Source organism: Homalodisca vitripennis, chromosome X (assembly GCF_021130785.1).
Source record: "Homalodisca vitripennis isolate AUS2020 chromosome X, UT_GWSS_2.1, whole genome shotgun sequence".
NCBI lineage: Eukaryota > Metazoa > Arthropoda > Insecta > Hemiptera > Cicadellidae > Homalodisca > Homalodisca vitripennis.
In genome coordinates, this window is record NC_060215.1 from 27,118,331 (window position 1) to 27,138,225 (window position 19,895).

At 33.4% G+C, this 19,895-nt stretch overlaps 1 protein-coding gene across 1 annotated transcript; it reads right to left on the reverse strand.

Annotated features, from left to right (window-relative positions):
* Positions 1-1,355: 1,355 nt before the first annotated feature.
* LOC124369402 lies at positions 1,356-19,003 on the reverse strand. The gene is made up of 5 exons (XM_046827406.1): positions 18,879-19,003; positions 16,831-17,020; positions 14,430-14,583; positions 13,576-14,047; positions 1,356-1,966 (listed from the first exon to the last, which is right to left on the reverse strand). The coding sequence occupies exons 1-5, from the start codon at positions 19,001-19,003 to the stop codon at positions 1,810-1,812; spliced, it is 1,098 nt and encodes a 365-aa protein (XP_046683362.1). The 3' UTR covers positions 1,356-1,809.
* Positions 19,004-19,895: the final 892 nt, after the last annotated feature.

Below are 19,895 nucleotides of genomic sequence, written 5' to 3' on the forward strand. Positions count from 1 at the left end.
CCCTGATAATTCCTCCTGTTTATTTAAGGTTCCTGGATATTCTTTCTATCGCTGTGACAGACCTGCTCAGTTGGGTAACTGTGAGGGTGGTGTGGCTCTTTATGTGGGAGATGAATTTTGGGCCTCAGGAACTCCTCGTGTGGACAGTCGTCTTCAGTATATCTGTGCTGTTAATATGAGAGGCCAGAAATTGTGTGAATGTGTTGCATATACGAGATCACCCAGTGTTCCTTATTCCTGCTCTTTAATGCATGCCTTATTCATTGACCGCTTGCCGGATTCAGTGATTTTGCTATGTGATTATAATGTAAATCTCTTGGATTCCAAGAAGGCAGATATGAAATATCTTCCGATGTGTCTGGAAGAGATTATAAAGGCTAACACAGTACACTGAGAGCTTGGCTTCAATTATAGATTTAATTGTTGTAGATAAGAATCAAAGTTTAAATGTAGGGGTGGTAAACACTTTGAATATTTTCGATCAAAATCGGGAACGTATCACTGGTTAAGACTAAACCCAAAGCAAAGTTTGTCTCTCATCGTAACCTTTCAGAGTTTGATATTAAAAAATTTGTGAATATTGCCTCTAATATACCATTAAAATGATCACATATTTAAATTCTTTTTGTATAGGGCCATAATTCACCTAATTACAATAATGTCTCATTAATAGATAGTTAATTTCCGAACAGTTAAAAGAAAAGCATAGTGATCTCTCTCCCTAATACAACCAGTCCTTCAGTTTCACAACTTTTACCGATCTCAGTTCTTAAAGTCATTCCAAAAATATTGGAAAAGTATGTAAATGAGCATATGATCTTGTGTCTGAAGGCTTACTGCCTGACACCCAATCGGGGGTTAGGCAAGGTTCAGTACATCTTCAGCGTTTCTCACTATAGTAGATGAAATGCTAGTAGCTAAGGATAAGGAGTTTGAAAGTGTGTAAACTGCTCGTATGGTTCTCAGGCTTTCGATTCAGTCAATTTTAAACTGATGTGGCTAAGCTTAGGAGATATTAGAGATTTTACGATGGCTCTGTCATATGGTTTATATCCTATTTGTTTGGTAAAAGTCATGGAACAAAGCTAATGGACATTGCTCTGATATGCTCCCCAGAACTGTCAATATTCCTCAGGGGGCTGGCAGACAATGCACTGGTTAATTTAACATAACTAATTCATTATAATTTACTAGAAACTTATACAGAGCTGTGAATAGTATCCTAGAACAGGAAGTAGAAAATAAAAATTGAATAATGATGTTAATAAGGTAAAATAAGAATAAAAGGCTGGTGTTATGTTTCAGAAATTTTAATGGTTATTGTAAAATTTATTTGAATAACAATATTTCTCACTTAAAAAAATGTTTTAATAATTGTAGAGCTACTAGCAAATGCAACAATCATACTGTGATACATGGGTGTAACATAATTTGCAGTGAATTTCAAAATTGTGTATTATATGTGATAAAGGCTAAATGTATGAATAAACTTTTTACAGAACTTCTCAATGTATATAAAAGATTATAGGCATTTTGTTTCATAAGAGAACATAATCAATGAGTTATTATGGAATCAAAAAAAGTTCTTACTGTCTGATAGATTTGAAAATTATCTCAAAATTAATATATAGAGTTCTACCTGGTTTCAGATGTGAATATCTTAATTCTGTTAAAAAATTAGTTATTAGTCTAAAATTAATGGTTTTCTATACAAAAATGTCTTTAAGAGTACTGTGTACTTTATACTGATACTTCTTACCCTATATAAATAAATAAGTTATATCACATAATTTAGTAACTACTGTAATTTTAATGTTTCTGAGGTTTTTGCCTTTTTTTATTTATTTGCTTTTGCTGTGTTTTGTGTTTACACGGGATAAGTTGACATTTCTGCTTCTTGGACATATGTTGCCTGATCTGGGCCATCTGCCTAGCGAGGTTGGCTGGGAGCATCACCTCTATTACCCTGCAACATAATTTCCAAAATCACTACATTCCGCAACACACTGAATCAACTGCACAATTAAGTGGGTAACATACATAATCTATTTACTCTGCAACAATATTTCCCCTGCACATTTTGTTACATACTAAAACAACTGCTTAGTTAATTGGGCAGGATACATAGTCTATGTCAATATAAAACATAATTTCCCAAATACATTCTGTAACATTGAATCAACTGCTTAGTTAAGTGGGCAGGATACATAGTCTCTGTCAATATAAAACATAATTTCCAAATACATTCTGTAACATATTGAATCAACTGCTTAGTTAAGTGGGAAGGATACATAGTCTCTGTCAATATAAAACATAATTTCCCAAATACATTCTGTAACATTGAATCAACTGCTTAGTTAAAGTGGGCATACATGAGTCTCTGTCAATACTCTAAAACATAATTTCCCAAATACATTCTGTAACATTGAATCAACTGCACAATTAGTTAACATGGACAGGATACATAGTCTCTGTCAATATAAAACATAATTTCCCAAATACATTCTGTAACATTGAATCAACTGCTTAGTTAAATGGACAGGATACATACTCTGTCAATATAAAACATAATTTCCCAAAATACATTCTGTAACATTGAATCAACTGCTTAGTTAAGTGGGAAGGATACATAGTCTCTGTCAATATAAAACATAATTTCCCAAAATACATTCTGTAACATTGAATCAACTGCTTAGTTAAATGGACAGGATACATAGTCTCTGTCAATATAAAACATAATTTAAATACATTCTGTAACATTGAATCAACTGCTTAGTTAAATATACATAGCAATATTTCTTAACATACTGACATTCAACTGCTTAGTTAATTGGGCAGGATACATAGTCTCTGTCAATATAAAACATAATTTCCCAAATACATTCTGTAACATATTGAATCAACTGCTTAGTTAAGTGGGCAGGATACATAGTCTCTGTCAATATAAAACATAATTTCCCAAATACATTCTGTAACATTTGAATCAACTGCTTAGTTAAGTGGGAAGGATACATAGTCTCTGTCAATATAAAACATAATTTCCCAAATACATTCTGTAACATTGAATCAACTGCTTAGTTAAATGGGAAGGATACATAGTCTCTGTCAATATAAAACATAATTTCCCAAATACATTCTGTAACATTGAATCAACTGCTTAGTTAAATGGACAGGATACATAGTCTCTGTCAATATAAAACATAATTTCCCAAATACATTCTGTAACATTGAATCAACTGCTTAGTTAAATGGACAGGATACATAGTCTCTGTCAATATAAAACATAATTTCCCAAATACATTCTGTAACATTGAATCAACTGCTTAGTTAAATGGGCAGGATACATAGTCTCTGTCAATATAAAACTCAATTTCCCAAATACATTCTGTAACATTGAATCAACTGCTTAGTTAAATGGGAAGGATACATAGTCTCTGTCAATATAAAACTCCCAAATACATTCTGTAACATTGAATCAACTGCTTAGTTAAATTACATAGTCTCTGCATAATTTCCCAAATACATTCTGTAACATTGAATCAACTGCTTAGTTAAATGGGGGCATAGTCTCTGATACATTCTGTAACATTGAATCAATGCTTAGTTAAATGGACAGGATACATAGTCTCTGTATACATATTTCAACTTTTTCTGTACATACTGTAACATTGAATCAACTGCTTAGTTAATGGGCAGGATACATAGTCTCTGTCAATATAAAACATAATTTCCCAAATACATTCTGTAACATATTGAATCAACTGCTTAGTTAAGTGGGAAGGATACATAGTCTCTGTCAATATAAAACATAATTTCCCAAATACATTCTGTAACATATTGAATCAACTGCTTAGTTAAGTGGGCAGGATACATAGTCTCTGTCAATATAAAACATAATTTCCCAAATACATTCTGTAACATTGAATCAACTGCTTAGTTAAATGGGCAGGATACATAGTCTCTGTCAATATAAAACATAATTTCCCAAATACATTCTGTAACATTGAATCAACTGCTTAGTTAAATGGGCAGGATACATAGTCTCTGTCAATATAAAACATAATTTCCCAAATACATTCTGTAACATTGAATCAACTGCTTAGTTAAGTGGGCAGGATACATAGTCTCTGTCAATATAAAACATAATTTCCCAAATACATTCTGTAACATATTGAATCAACTGCTTAGTTAAGTGGGAAGGATACATAGTCTCTGTCAATATAAAACATAATTTCCCAAATACATTCTGTAACATTGAATCAACTGCTTAGTTAAATGGGCAGGATACATAGTCTCTGTCAATATAAAACATAATTTCCCAAATACATTCTGTAACATTGAATCAACTGCTTAGTTAAATGGGCAGGATACATAGTCTCTGTCAATATAAAACATAATTTCCCAAATACATTCTGTAACATTGAATCAACTGCTTAGTTAAATGGGCAGGATACATAGTCTCTGTCAATATAAAATTTCCCAAATACATTCTGTAACATTGAATCAACCAAATACATAGTCTCTGTCAATATAAAACATTTCCCAAATACATTCTGTAACATTGAATCAACTGCTTAGTTAAATGGGATAGGATACATAGTCTCTCTCAATATAAAACATAATTTCCCAAATACATTCTGTAACATTGAATCAACTGCTTAGTTAAATGGGCAGGATACATAGTCTCTGTCAATATAAAACATAATTTCCCAAATACATTCTGTAACATTGAATCAACTGCTTAGTTAAGTGGGCAGGATACATAGTCTCTGTCAATATAAAACATAATTTCCCAAATACATTCTGTAACATTGAATCAACTGCTTAGTTAAGTGGGCAGGATACATAGTCTCTGTCAATATAAAACATAATTTCCCAAATACATTCTGTAACATATTGAATCAACTGCTTAGTTAAGTGGGAAGGATACATAGTCTCTGTCAATATAAAACATAATTTCCCAAATACATTCTGTAACATATTGAATCAACTGCTTAGTTAAATGGAAGGATACATAGTCTCTGTCAATATAAAACATAATTTCCCAAATACATTCTGTAACATTGAATCAACTGCTTAGTTAAGTGGGCAGGATACATAGTCTCTGTCAATATAAAACACAATTTCCCAAATACATTCTGTAACATATTGAATCAACTGCTTAGTTAAGTGGGCAGGATACATAGTCTCTGTCAATATAAAACATAATTTCCCAAATACATTCTGTAACATTGAATCAACTGCTTAGTTAAGTGGGCAGGATACATAGTCTCTGTCAATATAAAACATAATTTCCCAAATACATTCTGTAACATTGAATCAACTGCTTAGTTAAGTGGGCAGGATACATAGTCTCTGTCAATATAAAACATAATTTCCCAAATACATTCTGTAACATTGAATCAACTGCTTAGTTAAGTGGGCAGGATACATAGTCTCTGTCAATATAAAACATAATTTCCCAAATACATTCTGTAACATATTGAATCAACTGCTTAGTTAAGTGGGAAGGATACATAGTCTCTGTCAATATAAAACATAATTTCCCAAATACATTCTGTAACATATTGAATCAACTGCTTAGTTAAATGGGCAGGATACATAGTCTCTGTCAATATAAAACATAATTTCCCAAATACATTCTGTAACATTGAATCAACTGCTTAGTTAAATGGGCAGGATACATAGTCTCTGTCAATATAAAACATAATTTCCCAAATACATTCTGTAACATTGAATCAACTGCTTAGTTAAGTGGGCAGGATACATAGTCTCTGTCAATATAAAACATAATTTCCCAAATACATTCTGTAACATTGAATCAACTGCTTAGTTAAATGGGCAGGATACATAGTCTCTGTCAATATAAAACATAATTTCCCAAATACATTCTGTAACATATTGAATCAACTGCTTAGTTAAGTGGGCAGGATACATAGTCTCTGTCATTACGCAACATAATTTAGTGATGTGAGGCTGGCGGTACCCATTGAAGGTAATCCTTTGTAACTGTTTGTTTTTGTTTAGGTTGCTAACACAGTTTAGGCTGGCATTCATGTTTAAGGTTTAACAAAAACAAAATGGGTGTTGCTAATTTCACATGGCTAAATTGTCATGTACCAAAAAACAAATTGAGTGCCACTCGTTTGCTGGTGGCACCTACTTTTTTCATTTATTTTCATGCTACAAAACAGGCAATAGCCAAATTACATCACAGCAGTTCTATGAAACATAACAATAAAGGAACTAGAAGAGCAGCAATATAACAATAATACTTAAAACAATATACTTCTACTTTATGTATAGTCCATGTTCATTTTATGTTTCATTACTTCCTTTCCTGGCATTTAAATTACAAATCCAGCAAAGTAATAATAACAACAACAACAACCATAAATAAAACGTAACAATGGAGAATATTTTAAAAGGATATAATTACACAGTTAGGGCATTGCAGCTAAATCTCTTCGACATATTATTTTATAACCATTGAAATTACTAAAAATACACATCAATATATGAATACAATAAATTATGAAGACTCATTATAGCAGTAAAAGGAGATGAATGAGACCTGGTTTGATAAAAATTTATCCGAAACAACCTACATGATCTGTGTTGTTCTTTATGTTTCACATATGAATGCCAAACAAATTGTAAAAAAAGCTAAATTAAAGATTCCGCTAGAATTTCGTGTAATTTGTGCAGTTTTTGTGAGAAGTTAGATACACCCACTTTGTGCTTTTTTTTTTTTTTTTTTTTTTTTTTTTTTTTTTTTTTTTAAATATAATACTCATTTAGTAGATGTTTGTTTTAACACTTAAAACAGCTACACAAAGTCAAACAAATTATTATATTAAATTTAAATGTTTTTTTTTAGTAGATAGCTACATTATTTCTCTAATTCCCTACTAACACACTGAATCATATGAGTAGCGGAGAGGGCAGGGACCTTATAACACTCAGGTAATCTCAGGTCTACCAGAGACAATAGAAAATGTTTATTCAACCGTATTCTTTAACCAGTACTCTTCGTAACATGCCATATGTCCCTCTGTCTAAAGTAACACCATCGAGTTACGATGTACATAACGCAGTAACCTGTGTAACTGTAATCACTTTACATGTAACTGGATTCCACAGTACGGGTAACTGCGGTTCCAATTATTTGACTATTTTTGTCTTACTTTATTCCTTCCTTCCTCCATCAATCTCCCTTGTATATGTCTTGTATAATTAATTAAATACAGGCTCTTTACCAGTGTCGGATGTAATATCTAGTCCTGGGTCACATATCGCTTTAGCAATTGTGTGGTGGCCTGTACTGATCAAAATTGTGTCAGGAACCCTCGATGATCTCGACACACTCATTGAAGAATCTCGTTAACTTGGAGACATAAATATTTTATTTTCGTGAGTAACATTTATTTCATTGTATTTGCTATGTTAAGGTAAAGTAATATAGATTTCTTTCAAGTTTCAGTACAAACGTTTTTCTTTTTTTTTATTTATATACAGGTCTACATAGGTAAATGAATGTTAAATATGGTATAAACCAGTAGTAGTTTTTTTGCATGTAATAATGGAAGAAAATCATGCTTTTAATAATTAATGGTTAAAACAAAATATAAATAATAATACTTTGACACGCTTTAATAAACAAGTTTTTTTTTTGTCCTCATGTAACATTATAGTATTATTTGGAAATTTTATATTCATACCAACAATAAACAATTTTAGAAGTATATTTTTTTTCTTATGTAAATTCCATTTATTTCAGTAAAATTGTTCTATTAGTTGTCAGAAAAGGGGTTTATTTACTTTTTATTTAGTGGAAGTATGAATTAAAATTTTATAAGCATGACATGGGATATAATAAATATGGTTGTATTTGGTTTTCATTGCATCTGAATGGATTAATGAATGTAGATTTTTATTTTTTAAATCAATTATGTTCTAGCCCTGAGCAAGTTTAATTTATGTATGTATGTGCTTGTATGTATGCATGGGTACACATGTGTTTGTAGGTATATGAATTTCCATAAGTGAAAGCTCAACAAAATTGTAAGGTGGCTAGTTATATTTTATTATTGTAAATAATTTTAATCATACATTAAAATTATGAGTTTTATAGTTTAGCGTATGACTATGCAAGTAAAATATGTGGTTTCTGTTTTGTTCGAGTTATGCTGAGTTAATAGTTAGAGAGAGTACATATTTTGTTTGTTTTTCATTTATATCAGTTAACATTTTAATTTTAAATTTAACACTAAATTGCATGGCATGTTACTTTATGTCCCGCTTTGCATATTTGATAATAAATAAATAAATGAGGAACACGTAACAGTAAGGATTGTTTAATGGGTTTTCTTTCTTTTGCTGTTCATAAATAATGTTGTTGAAAGCGTTTTAAATTTTTATTCAAACTCTATATATTTGAGAATATTGTTAATTTTGTTTGCCACATAAAGGGTATCTCTATTTTGCTCGTTGAATGTAAACATTGATATATGTAAAATAATCTAGTTAAATTAGATTCTATTTTTGAACCAATCCACTCTCGTTCATTTTAATTGTAATCAACGTGTATGTAAATTGTAAACTAGACGTAATATTAAGATTTTATGTTTTATTTTTTTTATCATACACTAAAATAGTGACTATAGTTTAGCAGATATTTATGCAATCAACATTTATTGATTCAGTTTTTTCTTTTTTGTTATACTGTTTACTAATTGGGTTGTATATTTTTAGAATTAGCTTGTATTGGTAATTCTTTTTGCTATCATTGCAGTATAACCTAAAATGTAAGCATGACTATTAAATTAAATTTATTACTGTTCACTGGGCAGTTGGGTTTCATGGGCTATGGGTCCGATAGAGGACAGCAACAATGATATAATTGCAATAAACTCATGCGTACAAATCCCAGATGTTTCACTTCTTAATAACTTGTATAGTGTCAACAATGGTCAGGTAAAAATATTTCATTGTAATATTAGGAGTCATTCATAAAACACTGATCAACTGAAGATTTATTTAAGTTAGATCATTTGAACTTTAATCTGGATATATTAATTATGACTCAGTGTTGGCTGAGTGATGGAGGAGAGGGTGAGGATTGATGGCTTTGACAGACAAGCAATGAACCGGAATGACGGATGGTATTTTTGGTAAACAAGCGACACACTGCCACTGCCATACAGATTACGTGGGGGGATGTGATTGGAATTAGTCTGAATTTTATTTTTTTAGGAGAACAGTTTAATGTACTTGCACTTTACAGAACTTGTGATATAAATTTAGATTTATTTATAGATGAGGTAGACAATTTTTATATCGGAACATTTAGAAACAAAATATGTGTATTGATAGGTGATGTAAACAAAGACTTGTTTAAGAACTGACAGATAAATACTTGAATTTTTAACTTGGGACTGGACGTGTGAAATGTATAGACAAACTTTCTAGAGTAACTGAAAACACTCAGTGTTGTCTTGATCACATTTTTGTACAATATAGAGATATGAGTAGTTCGAGCAGCTGTGGTTGAGACCCAGTGTCATGACACAAACTGCTACGGCTACATACGTAGGCTGAGCGTTACTTGCCAATGACCTGACACACGCCCACTGGGAACCCGTACTTGAGTCTTTGGGTGTCAACACTTGTTTTGGGTGTCTCTATTTAACAGTCTAATACAGAAATCAATCAAGAACGCCACAGAGTTAAGTAATAAAATATCTACTACATATTGAAACTTAAGCCTTGTATATCTGTGGGATAGGTCTGTTCAATATGAGTGATAGATAAGCTAAGTAAAAGAATTAAAAAAATAACCTTTTAATGTGACCTTAAATATTTATTACCACAACTATAATCAAATTCTAAGCACTTTACACTAAAGGAGAATATTATCGTTCTGAAATTATGGAAAACAGAAAAGATTCTAAAATGTTTTGGGGAATAGTAAATGAATTGGCAGGTAGGGTGCAAACTAAATACACGTTTTCAATACGATGTTTTCTGCCAACAAATTCAAATATTATACTAACGAAAAACTCACTTAAGTTGCAAATTATATTAATTATTATTTTGCTTCTGTTGGGAACAATTTTGGGAAAAGGACCCAGTGGTGAGCAATAGCAAATATAGACTAGAAGCGACATTTACGCTAACAGAACTTGACATAATAAGACACGTGACAAGTTTACATTGAGTCTCTGCCCCGGGTCATGATGGAATCTCTGTACGTGTCTTCAAAGACAAATTAAGTACTTTTATAAAACCACTGTTATACTTTATTTGTTTAAGTACCACCCAGGGGGATATTCCCAGATAATTTAAGTTAGCTAAAGTGTATCTGTTACATAAGTCAAATAGCTTTAATGATCAAAATAATTTCCACCTGATATTTCTTTTAAGTGCCTTTGCTAAGGTACTGGAGAAAGTAGTTAAGGAACAACTCGTACACTTTTTACGGTAAACCATGTACTTTTGCAGTGTCAATGTGGGTTTAGAGACGATAAGAGTATATCGGATGCATTGTTTGATGTAAGTAAAGAATTAAATAATATAATCTATACAAAATCAATGCTAATCTTTTTTGACCTCAAAAAAGCCTTTGATTCAGTTGACAGAAATAAGTGAATGAATACATTAGAACAATTCGTAGTTAGGGCTTTGGCCCTTACTTGGTTTCAAAGTTATTTTACCAATAGAAAACAAAATGTTTCAATAAGTAATGTAAGTAGCCATGTAATTAATGTAAACTACGGTTTAGTAGCATCAAGCCAATTCTGTTGTTATTATATACTAACAATATTTCCAAGTTAAATTTAAATGGAAAAAAAACATTTATTACCTATAACACCCTTATTTGTATACATGTGAAATAATCTTTTTTGTCTCAAATGCGGATGTGAGACGAGAAGCATTAAGTGATTTAATGTTATTGAAACAGTAGTTTGATCAGAATCTCCTTTCCATATAACTAAAAGTAAATTTATGCCAGTCTCTCGAAACCTCACAGATTATGTTTTAGACAACCTGATCACACATAGTTGTAGAAACCACAGCAACAGTATATACAGGGTGTACATAAAGTCCTGCACGGGTATAATATTTTCTGAACGATAACATATAAATAAACAAGATTTGGTACATCAATACTACACCTAAAAATCTACTTTTTGAAGGAACTATCAGTTTTCTGTAATATCATGGGGACGTCCCGCAAGGAGTCAGAAGGAAATCTTAAATAGGAGCATAGGTCAACATGGACATCATTTTAAAGGGCTTATCTAGCAGAGTTTAATGCCGCAAACCGCACTCAAAAAGTTTGATCCAGTACAAAATGGCGGCTGTTCAAAGATTTTACTTGGTTACATTTTATTAGTAGCCATAACCCCAGTAAAGCAAAACTGCAACCAAACGAATACTGCAGCTGACTACTACATTATGCTTGTCAGTTGTACAGAAGTGAATTATGACATTAGTTATCTTCAAGGGTTACAAATTTGGTCCTATTATATTGATAACGGGGAAAACCTGATAACAGTAACAATTAGAAATCTCAGCGACCTATGACATTCGGAAACACTTCCTGTTTCCATAAAGTGTTGAACAGTTGTTCTAGAAATTGGCTGCCTCTCGTGACAGTAGTCATTAAATAAATGGCATGCTTCCTCGTGTGATCATCTGTTATTTCCCCAACCAACCATCATAAGAAGTGTTTTACGTTCACGTTCGTCAAGCGACATAGTATAGTTGAAGAACTACAAGCAATACGATAAACTCTTTTGTACTAAAGCGCACTGATAAAATGGATGGACAGCACTACTAAAACAAGAAAACTAGAATAGCCTACTATGAATAGACTGGCTAATAGGAAAGTCCTAACTGCGACCCAGATCTAATTGTTACTGTTATCAGGTTTTCCCCGTTATCAATATATTAGGACCAAATTTGTAACCCTTGAGGATAACTAATGTCATAATTCACTTCTGTACAACTGACAAGCATAATGTAGTAGTTAGCTGCAGTATTTGTTTGGTTGCAGTTTTACTTTACTGGGGTTATGGCTACTAATAAAATGTAACCAAGTAAAATCTTTGAACAGCCGCCATTTTGTACTGGATCAATCTTTTTGAGTGCGTTTTGCGGCATTAAACTCTGCTAGATAAGCCCTTTAAAATGATGTCCATATTGACCTATGCTCCTATTTAAGATTTCCTTCTGACTCCTTGCGGGACGTCCCCATGATATTACAGAAAACTGATAGTTCCTTCAAAAAGTAGATTTTTAGGTGTAGTATTGATGTACCAAATCTTGTTTATTTATCTGTTATCGTTCAGAAAATATTATACCCGTGCAGGACTTTATGTACACCCTACCTGCAAAGCAATTGATAAAATAAATATATTGGAGTTATTTTAGGTTTCCATTTGAAATGGTCAGTTCATATTGAATATCTCAAACAAAAGACACATAAAAAAATGTTTTCCTTTAAGAACCTTAGGGATATTCTTGCTCTTCAAGAAATGAGAATTGTTTACTATACATACATCCAATCTCTTTTTAGATAATTTCTTGGGAGACAGCTTACAAATCTAATCTTGATCCTCACCGTTCAGAAACCAATTTTAAAAGTAGCTTTTAAAAAATTTTATGGATTTCCAATTTTCATTTCATTTCAAGAAACTAAAATTTTAAAAATAAGACAGCTTTTTATCAAATTTATTTTAATTTAATTGTATAACAATTTAGATGACCTGTTTGAAAGAACTCAACACACCCAAAACACATTATTCTAGATCTACAAGAATTCTACCTCTGAAATCAACTTTTTCAAACACCAACTCATACTATCTATCTAGCTCATGTGCTTTTTATAAATATAAATGAACAGTTTCCAAATTTTAGTTTTTTAATGAAATTTCTATGTTTATTTTTAAAAGAAAATTTAGCCAGTGATTGTTATCATTGTCCATTGAGGACGCAGAGGTAGGTACGAACTACGGGCAGACAATCTTGACTTGTGTACCGCTACTCCCTCCTTCCCATATCATTTGTTATCACTATGACAGTCCCATTATAATCTGCAGTGATCCTACTTATCCTTGTCGCTTATCTAGTAAACTTGTTTTAAATGAATAGTATTTCACACTTTACCACTTACAAATTAAACTTACACAGTTATTACTTCTTTCATTATATTTTCAATTTATAGATGTTAAATACTCAGTCCGTTTTTAATTTAAGCGCGAGCAACTCGAGTCTGCGTACATGCATCATAGCCCATGCAGGCTCATTTCCAAGGACAATGCTTTTTTTTATAGTGATTCTTCTTTTATTCGTTTCAAGCAATTTCTGTAATTTTAAAACATGTTTTCAATTATAAAGTTTATTAGTTAAAATTGCAATATTTTTTGTATATTTGGGAAATCAACCAATTCATTCATATTTTATACTGTTGTAAATATGAATGGAATTTCCTTTAAAAGGTTTTAAAGCATGCTAAACTGAATAGGATAATGCTGCAAGCTAGGTTAAAAAAAAAAAAAGCTAGGTTACCTAAGAGGTTTCTGGCCAAGTTTCATCTTAAGGATAGCTCTGCCAAGCTCACAGGCGAGTCTGTCTGTGCAGTCACGTCCCTGGATAGCTTGTCCCACCACTCTGCTCAAACTGACCATCTCTTCCTCATCTTCAGCTAAGGTCTTGAGAGCAGCCTTCTGCCGAGATCTGTTGTCTCCGAACTTGGGCAGAAACAGAATTGAAAAAGACACGATAGTCGCCATGCTGACAAACCCTGCCATGGCCAGGAATAACGGATCCAATCTGGTCTCCTTCATGTCTTCCATCATGGCACTGCCATCATCCATCATCATCATGTGCATGGGCATATGTGAGGCTGAGCCCTGCTCTGAGGAATTCATCATCGGTGTTGTCTGCTCATTTGAGCTGTTCGGTAGAAAACTCTTGATTGGGTAGAAGTAGTAATAGTACCCTGGCAAAGTGCCTTGATCACTCGGACTTACCAAGTCATCTGAAACACGTCATTAGGCTTAAACAAATTTCTTATTTATAAACTGGAACTCCAAATTTAGAGATGCTTAATTATCATGAAAATAAAAAAAAATAAGTGATAGCTGTATTTATTTGTTGTTTCAGTGAAAATCTTAAAAAATGTATTTACTATCCAATAATTTGTCAAACAGTTTTATATTTAGACATGAAGCTATTTAAATTTAAACTAAAATTATTTGCCACTATGAGAAAAGTGGCCAAATTTTATTTAATTTAAATAAGCACAACACAACTTCCAGAGTCATTGAAATTTTCCATATCCAAATAGTCAGTATAAATAATAAAACTAAGAATGGCCTTGTTATTCCCTTCAGGGCCTAAGATTTTAAGATGCTGTTTACCATGATTCTGATGGATATCAGAGGTCAATGGCAGAGTGGGTAGACTGGCTAGGTCCAACCCAGTTCCTTTAGCAACAGCTGCTTGATAGAGTGCAAGCAGTTCACCTTTGGAGAGTGGAGGTATGTCTTGGTGGGGTCCCTCTCCAGATCCGGCCTGAAAAACCCATCTTAAGTCAAGTATAAAAATGTAACAAACATCTATAAACAACACAATTGCTCTCTGGGTACAAGAGGTTGTGCGAATTCCACAAGGATATTTTAACAGTGACCAAAATATGATTTATTTATTAGAAGTCTGAAAAATCCAATTATTTCATTTATAAAATATTGGAATGAAGTGGTAATATTAAGATTTGCTCTTGGCTTTAGTCTGATTACTGTAAAGTTAGTACGGCTTGATGCTATGTAAACATGCAGGTACATGTAATATGGAAAAATTGGAAACAGTATTCTCTGGAGTGGTGGAGAGTCGGAGGTTGACTCAGCAGCTCATGAGTCAACGCTCCTAAACAGCGGCACACTTGAGTGTTTGACAGCTGGTGACGTGTGTTGGCCCTGATGTCGCAGTCCAGTGCTCACATATGCCACCTTAACCACGATAAGATTAGCATCTAACTGAAGCATTCTCCGGTTCAGAAGAAGGCTTAATTTTTATTACTAATAGTGCAGTTATTTGTTTTGTCACTTTTCTGTACACTGGCTTAAGTTAAATATTTATCGATGTGTCTCGATGCTCCAAAATAGGATCTCCCTTGTGTGTATTCTTTGTGGAATAATTATGTCAAGGTATGTAATAATTATTTTGATTATTATAAATGACTCTGGAATGCTAGTTGAAAATTGGTGTTGAAAGTGATAATTCTTGTCACTTTAAAACAAACCTTTTCACAGATATCGTTGATAAGAGTGTTGTTGGCTGGTAACCATTTTGAAGAGCTAATTAAAGGAAAAGGCGATAGTGTTCAATCCATCTTTAAAAATGGTTTGATCAAAACATGTTGTCATTAGATGTTTCTAACATTAACTTTTTGCCTGTCTCATTACACGAGGACGGTAAAACACTAAGGGAGAGGTTAAGATTAAATTCATACGGAGATTTTGAGAGTTCGACTTAAAGTTTTAACAAAGTTGAAAAAGTACATTCTTATATATATTTAGGTGTAATATTTGAAAATAAGCTAACTCATGTATCGCATAGAATATTGTTTTTAAAAACTCAGGAAAATTATTTTGTATTTTACCAACATGTAAGTAACTAACATTATACTGAGTATAGGAAGGGTGAATACAGAGATGTTGGTAACTCCCAGTATAGATTGTACTAACCCGGAAGTTGGCCACCAGAAGAATGTTCAGTATGTGTGCGCATGTGTGGGTACAGTCAAATATGGGTGTATTTGTGATTGTGAATGTTTTAAGTAAGTCTGAGTGCAGGGTTACAAAATGTGGGGGTTTAGGGGAACAGAGATTTTGTATTTATTTATATAAACTCATATAGCTGCTATTAAGACAAATCTTATCTACACTTATAATAATAATCAATTATGCAATCAAAATTAAAACACAGAAACTTATAATATAACCATAAAACTTATAAATAAGGAACCACTTAATTTGACTATCCACAAGAGTTATCTTTTCAAAAACACACATGATAAAACAAGCATTAATTACCCATCTTGAACTGGTATGCTCGAAAGTTTTCTCACGTCTCCGATCAGCCCGACAGTCACACTTTATTTGCTCTCTTGGGACAAGAAGCTTAGAAATTACACCTAGTTCTATGAGGAACTTTGTGCTGCTTCCGTAGTGGCAGGATATTCTGGATGGGTAAGGTTAGGGATAGAGGCTCCCTCCTGTTCAGATCCATGAGGAAGAATTTCAATTAAATGTTCACTATTTTATTCATTAGAAAACAGCATGACTCGTACTACCTGTCTTTAAAAATATATGTTTAAAATGTACAATAAATTGAATATTTATTTTGGGTGAAATTAAAACAGTTAAGAATACATACAATGAAGATTTTTATTACAATCTTAGTGTTTTTGATTTAGGAATTCTCCAATGAATATTTTCCTCTAAAAATTGAAATTTTCTAATTCTTAAATTTTTTTACCCGATTATAAATCAAAACTTTTATGTAGTGATGATATATTTGATTAAAAAGTAGTTAATCTATAGGTTCTAATGATTTTTATTTACCCACTTTTAAACCCATTATTTGGTTAATATAGCGTAAACCATATTTAAAAAAAATATAACCTCCACAGGGACCCAAACAACCTAACTTGGATCCTCCAACATTTTCTGAAAGAGAAATACAATGTCTGGTACATGAAGAGAAAAAGTTTGTTTAATTTATTTTGGTGCTACTCAATTATGGATATTAATCACTCACCATTGACTCATACTGCTGTGGGACAGGGGTTGGTCGGTAGCTATGGATAAGATCCTCGTCTGAGTTGATGAACTTCTCATGTTGCATACGCTGAATGACAGACTGCAAGAAGTCCGCACCAGTGTCTGAACTGTTGGAGTCGGAAGCAGCCAATGAGCAGCATAGCAGTAGTAAACCATTCAGGAATAATCTGAGGACATTATTTGTATTCGTTGATATGATGTTTTAACTGGTTGAGGAACCTGGAGTGCTGGTTGTAGTTGTTTCATGTGTTTTGCCTTGTTGTGCTGTGTATTCATACGGGTTGGATGAGTCACCTTCTCATAATTATTGTCCTACAGTAAGGGTTTGTGACTCAGGCATGTTTATAGCTGCCAGTAGAACTTACACTGAGTTCAGCAAAAACCGATGTGTCACTTACAGCTGGGCAATCCCATTGATGTCCAGAGTGGCATAGTACTAACAGTAAATTGGTTGGTAAAGGCTCATTGATAGGGTATAGTTTACTGATTAGGATGATTGTCCGAATGTGTGGGTCTCCCTAATTGGTAAAGGCTCATTGATAGGGTATAGTTTACTGATTAGGATGATTGTCCGAATGTGTGGGTCTCCCTAATTGTTAAAGGCTCACTGATATGGTATAGTTTACTGATTAGGATGATTGTCCGAATATGTGAGTCTCCCTAATTGTTAAAGGCTCACTGATATGGTATAGTTTACTGATTAGGATGATTGTCCGAATGTGTGGGTTTCCCTAATTGTTAAAGGCTCACTGATATGGTATAGTTTACTGATTAGGATGATTGTCCGAATGTGTGAGTCTCCCTAATTGTTAAAGGCTCACTGATATGGTATAGTTTACTGATTAGGATCATTGTCCGAATGTGTGAGTCTCCCTAATTGTTAAAGGCTCACTGATATAGTATAGTTTACTGATTAGGATGATTGTCCGAATGTGTGGGTCTCCCTAATTGTTAAAGGCTCACTGATATGGTATAGTTTACTGATTAGGATGATTGTCCGAATGTGTGGGTCTCCCTAATTGTTAAAGGCTCACTGATATGGTATAGTTTACTGATTAGGATGATTGTCCGAATGTGTGGGTCTCCCTAATTGTTAAAGGCTCACTGATATGGTATAGTTTACTGATTAGGATCATTGTCCGAATGTGTGGGTCTCCCTAATTGTTAGAGGCTCACTGATATGGTATAGTTTACTGATTAGGATGATTGTCCGAATGTTTGAGTCTCCCTAATTGTTAAAGGCTCATTGATATGGTATAGTTTACTGATTAGGATGATTGTCCGAATGTGTGGGTCTCCCTAATTGTTAAAGGCTCATTGATATGGTATAGTTTACTGATTAGGATGATTGTCCGAATGTGTGGGTCTTCCTAATTGTTAAAGGCTCACTGATATGGTATGGTTTACTGATTAGGATGATTGTCCGAATGTTTGAGTCTCCCTAATTGTTAAAGGCTCATTGATATGGTATAGTTTACTGATTAGGATCATTGTCCGAATGTGTGGGTCTCCCTAATTGTTAGAGGCTCACTGATATGGTATAGTTTACTGATTAGGATGATTGTCCGAATGTTTGAGTCTCCCTAATTGTTAAAGGCTCATTGATATGGTATAGTTTACTGATTAGGATCATTGTCCGAATGTGTGGGTCTCCCTAATTGTTAAAGGCTCACTGATATGGTATAGTTTACTGATTAGGATGATTGTCCGAATGTTTGAGTCTCCCTAATTGTTTAAAGGCTCATTGATATGGTATAGTTTACTGATTAGGATCATTGTCCGAATGTGTGGGTCTCCCTAATTGTTAGAGTCTCACTGATATGGTATAGTTTACTGATTAGGATGATTGTCCGAATGTTTGAGTCTCCCTAATTGTTAAAGGCTCATTGATATGGTATAGTTTACTGATTAGGATCATTGTCCGAATGTATAGGTCTCCCTAGCTTTTAAAGGTTTTTGCAACGTAAAGGGAAACTCTCCCTTTCTGGAACAGAGATAGTTTCCCCTTCTTCTAAGGTAACATGCCTGAGATAGTGCCCATTATCCCTCCTCATAGTGGATGTAAAATAGATCTTGAGGAGGCTCCATCTCTTAGCCATCCTGAATAGTTCAACGAGAGTTAAGCTCATCTCATCTTCTTTGACAAGCATAGTGAAGGACAACATGGACGGTAGATAGGCACCGGTAGATATTGTATAAGCACATGTAACCTGTACCGGTACTTTCGGTTTGCGCGGTAACTTGTACTCTCGGGACAGACGAGCACCCGGTACAGTAGTACCGCCGTAACCAGTTGTCACAGTAGTGAGTGAATACTGTGTGACTTGTACAGTGTTAGTTTCTTGTTATTCGTTGTCACTACTAAGCGACACCGTCCTGGTCAGTCTGGCGAGTTGCGCGTTAAATAACACGGTAAATAACAAAGCCTCAATGTAATCTAGGTGTTAAAAATTAAACGCTTTAAGTAGTGGTTTACAAAATTACAAGCTCAAAATAGTGACTAGGAGACTCCATATCGTGAAGAGTGCCGAATTCTATGGAGCACCCGGTCAAGAATAAAAGTTAATATGGTAACAATTTTAGGACCTAATAGGCTATTTCAAACATTTCTTGGGAAGTGCCTCCGGAAGCCCTTACTGATCTTGAGGGGTTTCAATACCACCGATTCCCTAGCGTTTCGGACTCCCCCTCCCCCTCCCCCTCCCCAGAGAAGATTTCTGGGTGCACCACTGTGTCTGAATGAGCTAAAGAAGTATAAAACTGTTAAAAACTCACATTAATTAAGAACTAAACAGATTAAACATCTTATGTTCATAAACTTTATCAATAAATAGTATAACTGTACAACTTATATGAAGTTAATAACTGAATTATTAGTAGAGAATTGTCCACTTGATTAGTTTCACCTAACAGCTATTTTATCATAATTCCTAACCAGTTCCACCAATGTCCATTAATATACTATATATCTTTCCATTTTAAATAATTTTAAAATTAACATTCACAGCCTGTATCACACCGTTTAAAAAATAATTAGAATTA

What these genes read in the sequence shown, in the direction of transcription:
- LOC124369402 (XM_046827406.1), bottom strand. Translation starts at nt 19,003, where the DNA reads ATGCTTGTCAAAGAAGATGAGATGAGCTTAACTCTCGTTGAACTATTC. An exon ending in GATAATGGGCACTATCTCAG is followed by an intron (nt 17,021 to 18,878) that starts GCATGTTACCTT and finishes TAATGTCCTCAG; the next exon opens with ATTATTCCTGAATGGTTTAC. An exon ending in CTTGGCCAGAAACCTCTTAG is followed by an intron (nt 1,967 to 13,575) that starts GTAACCTAGCTT and finishes ATTATGTTGCAG; the next exon opens with GGTAATAGAGGTGATGCTCC.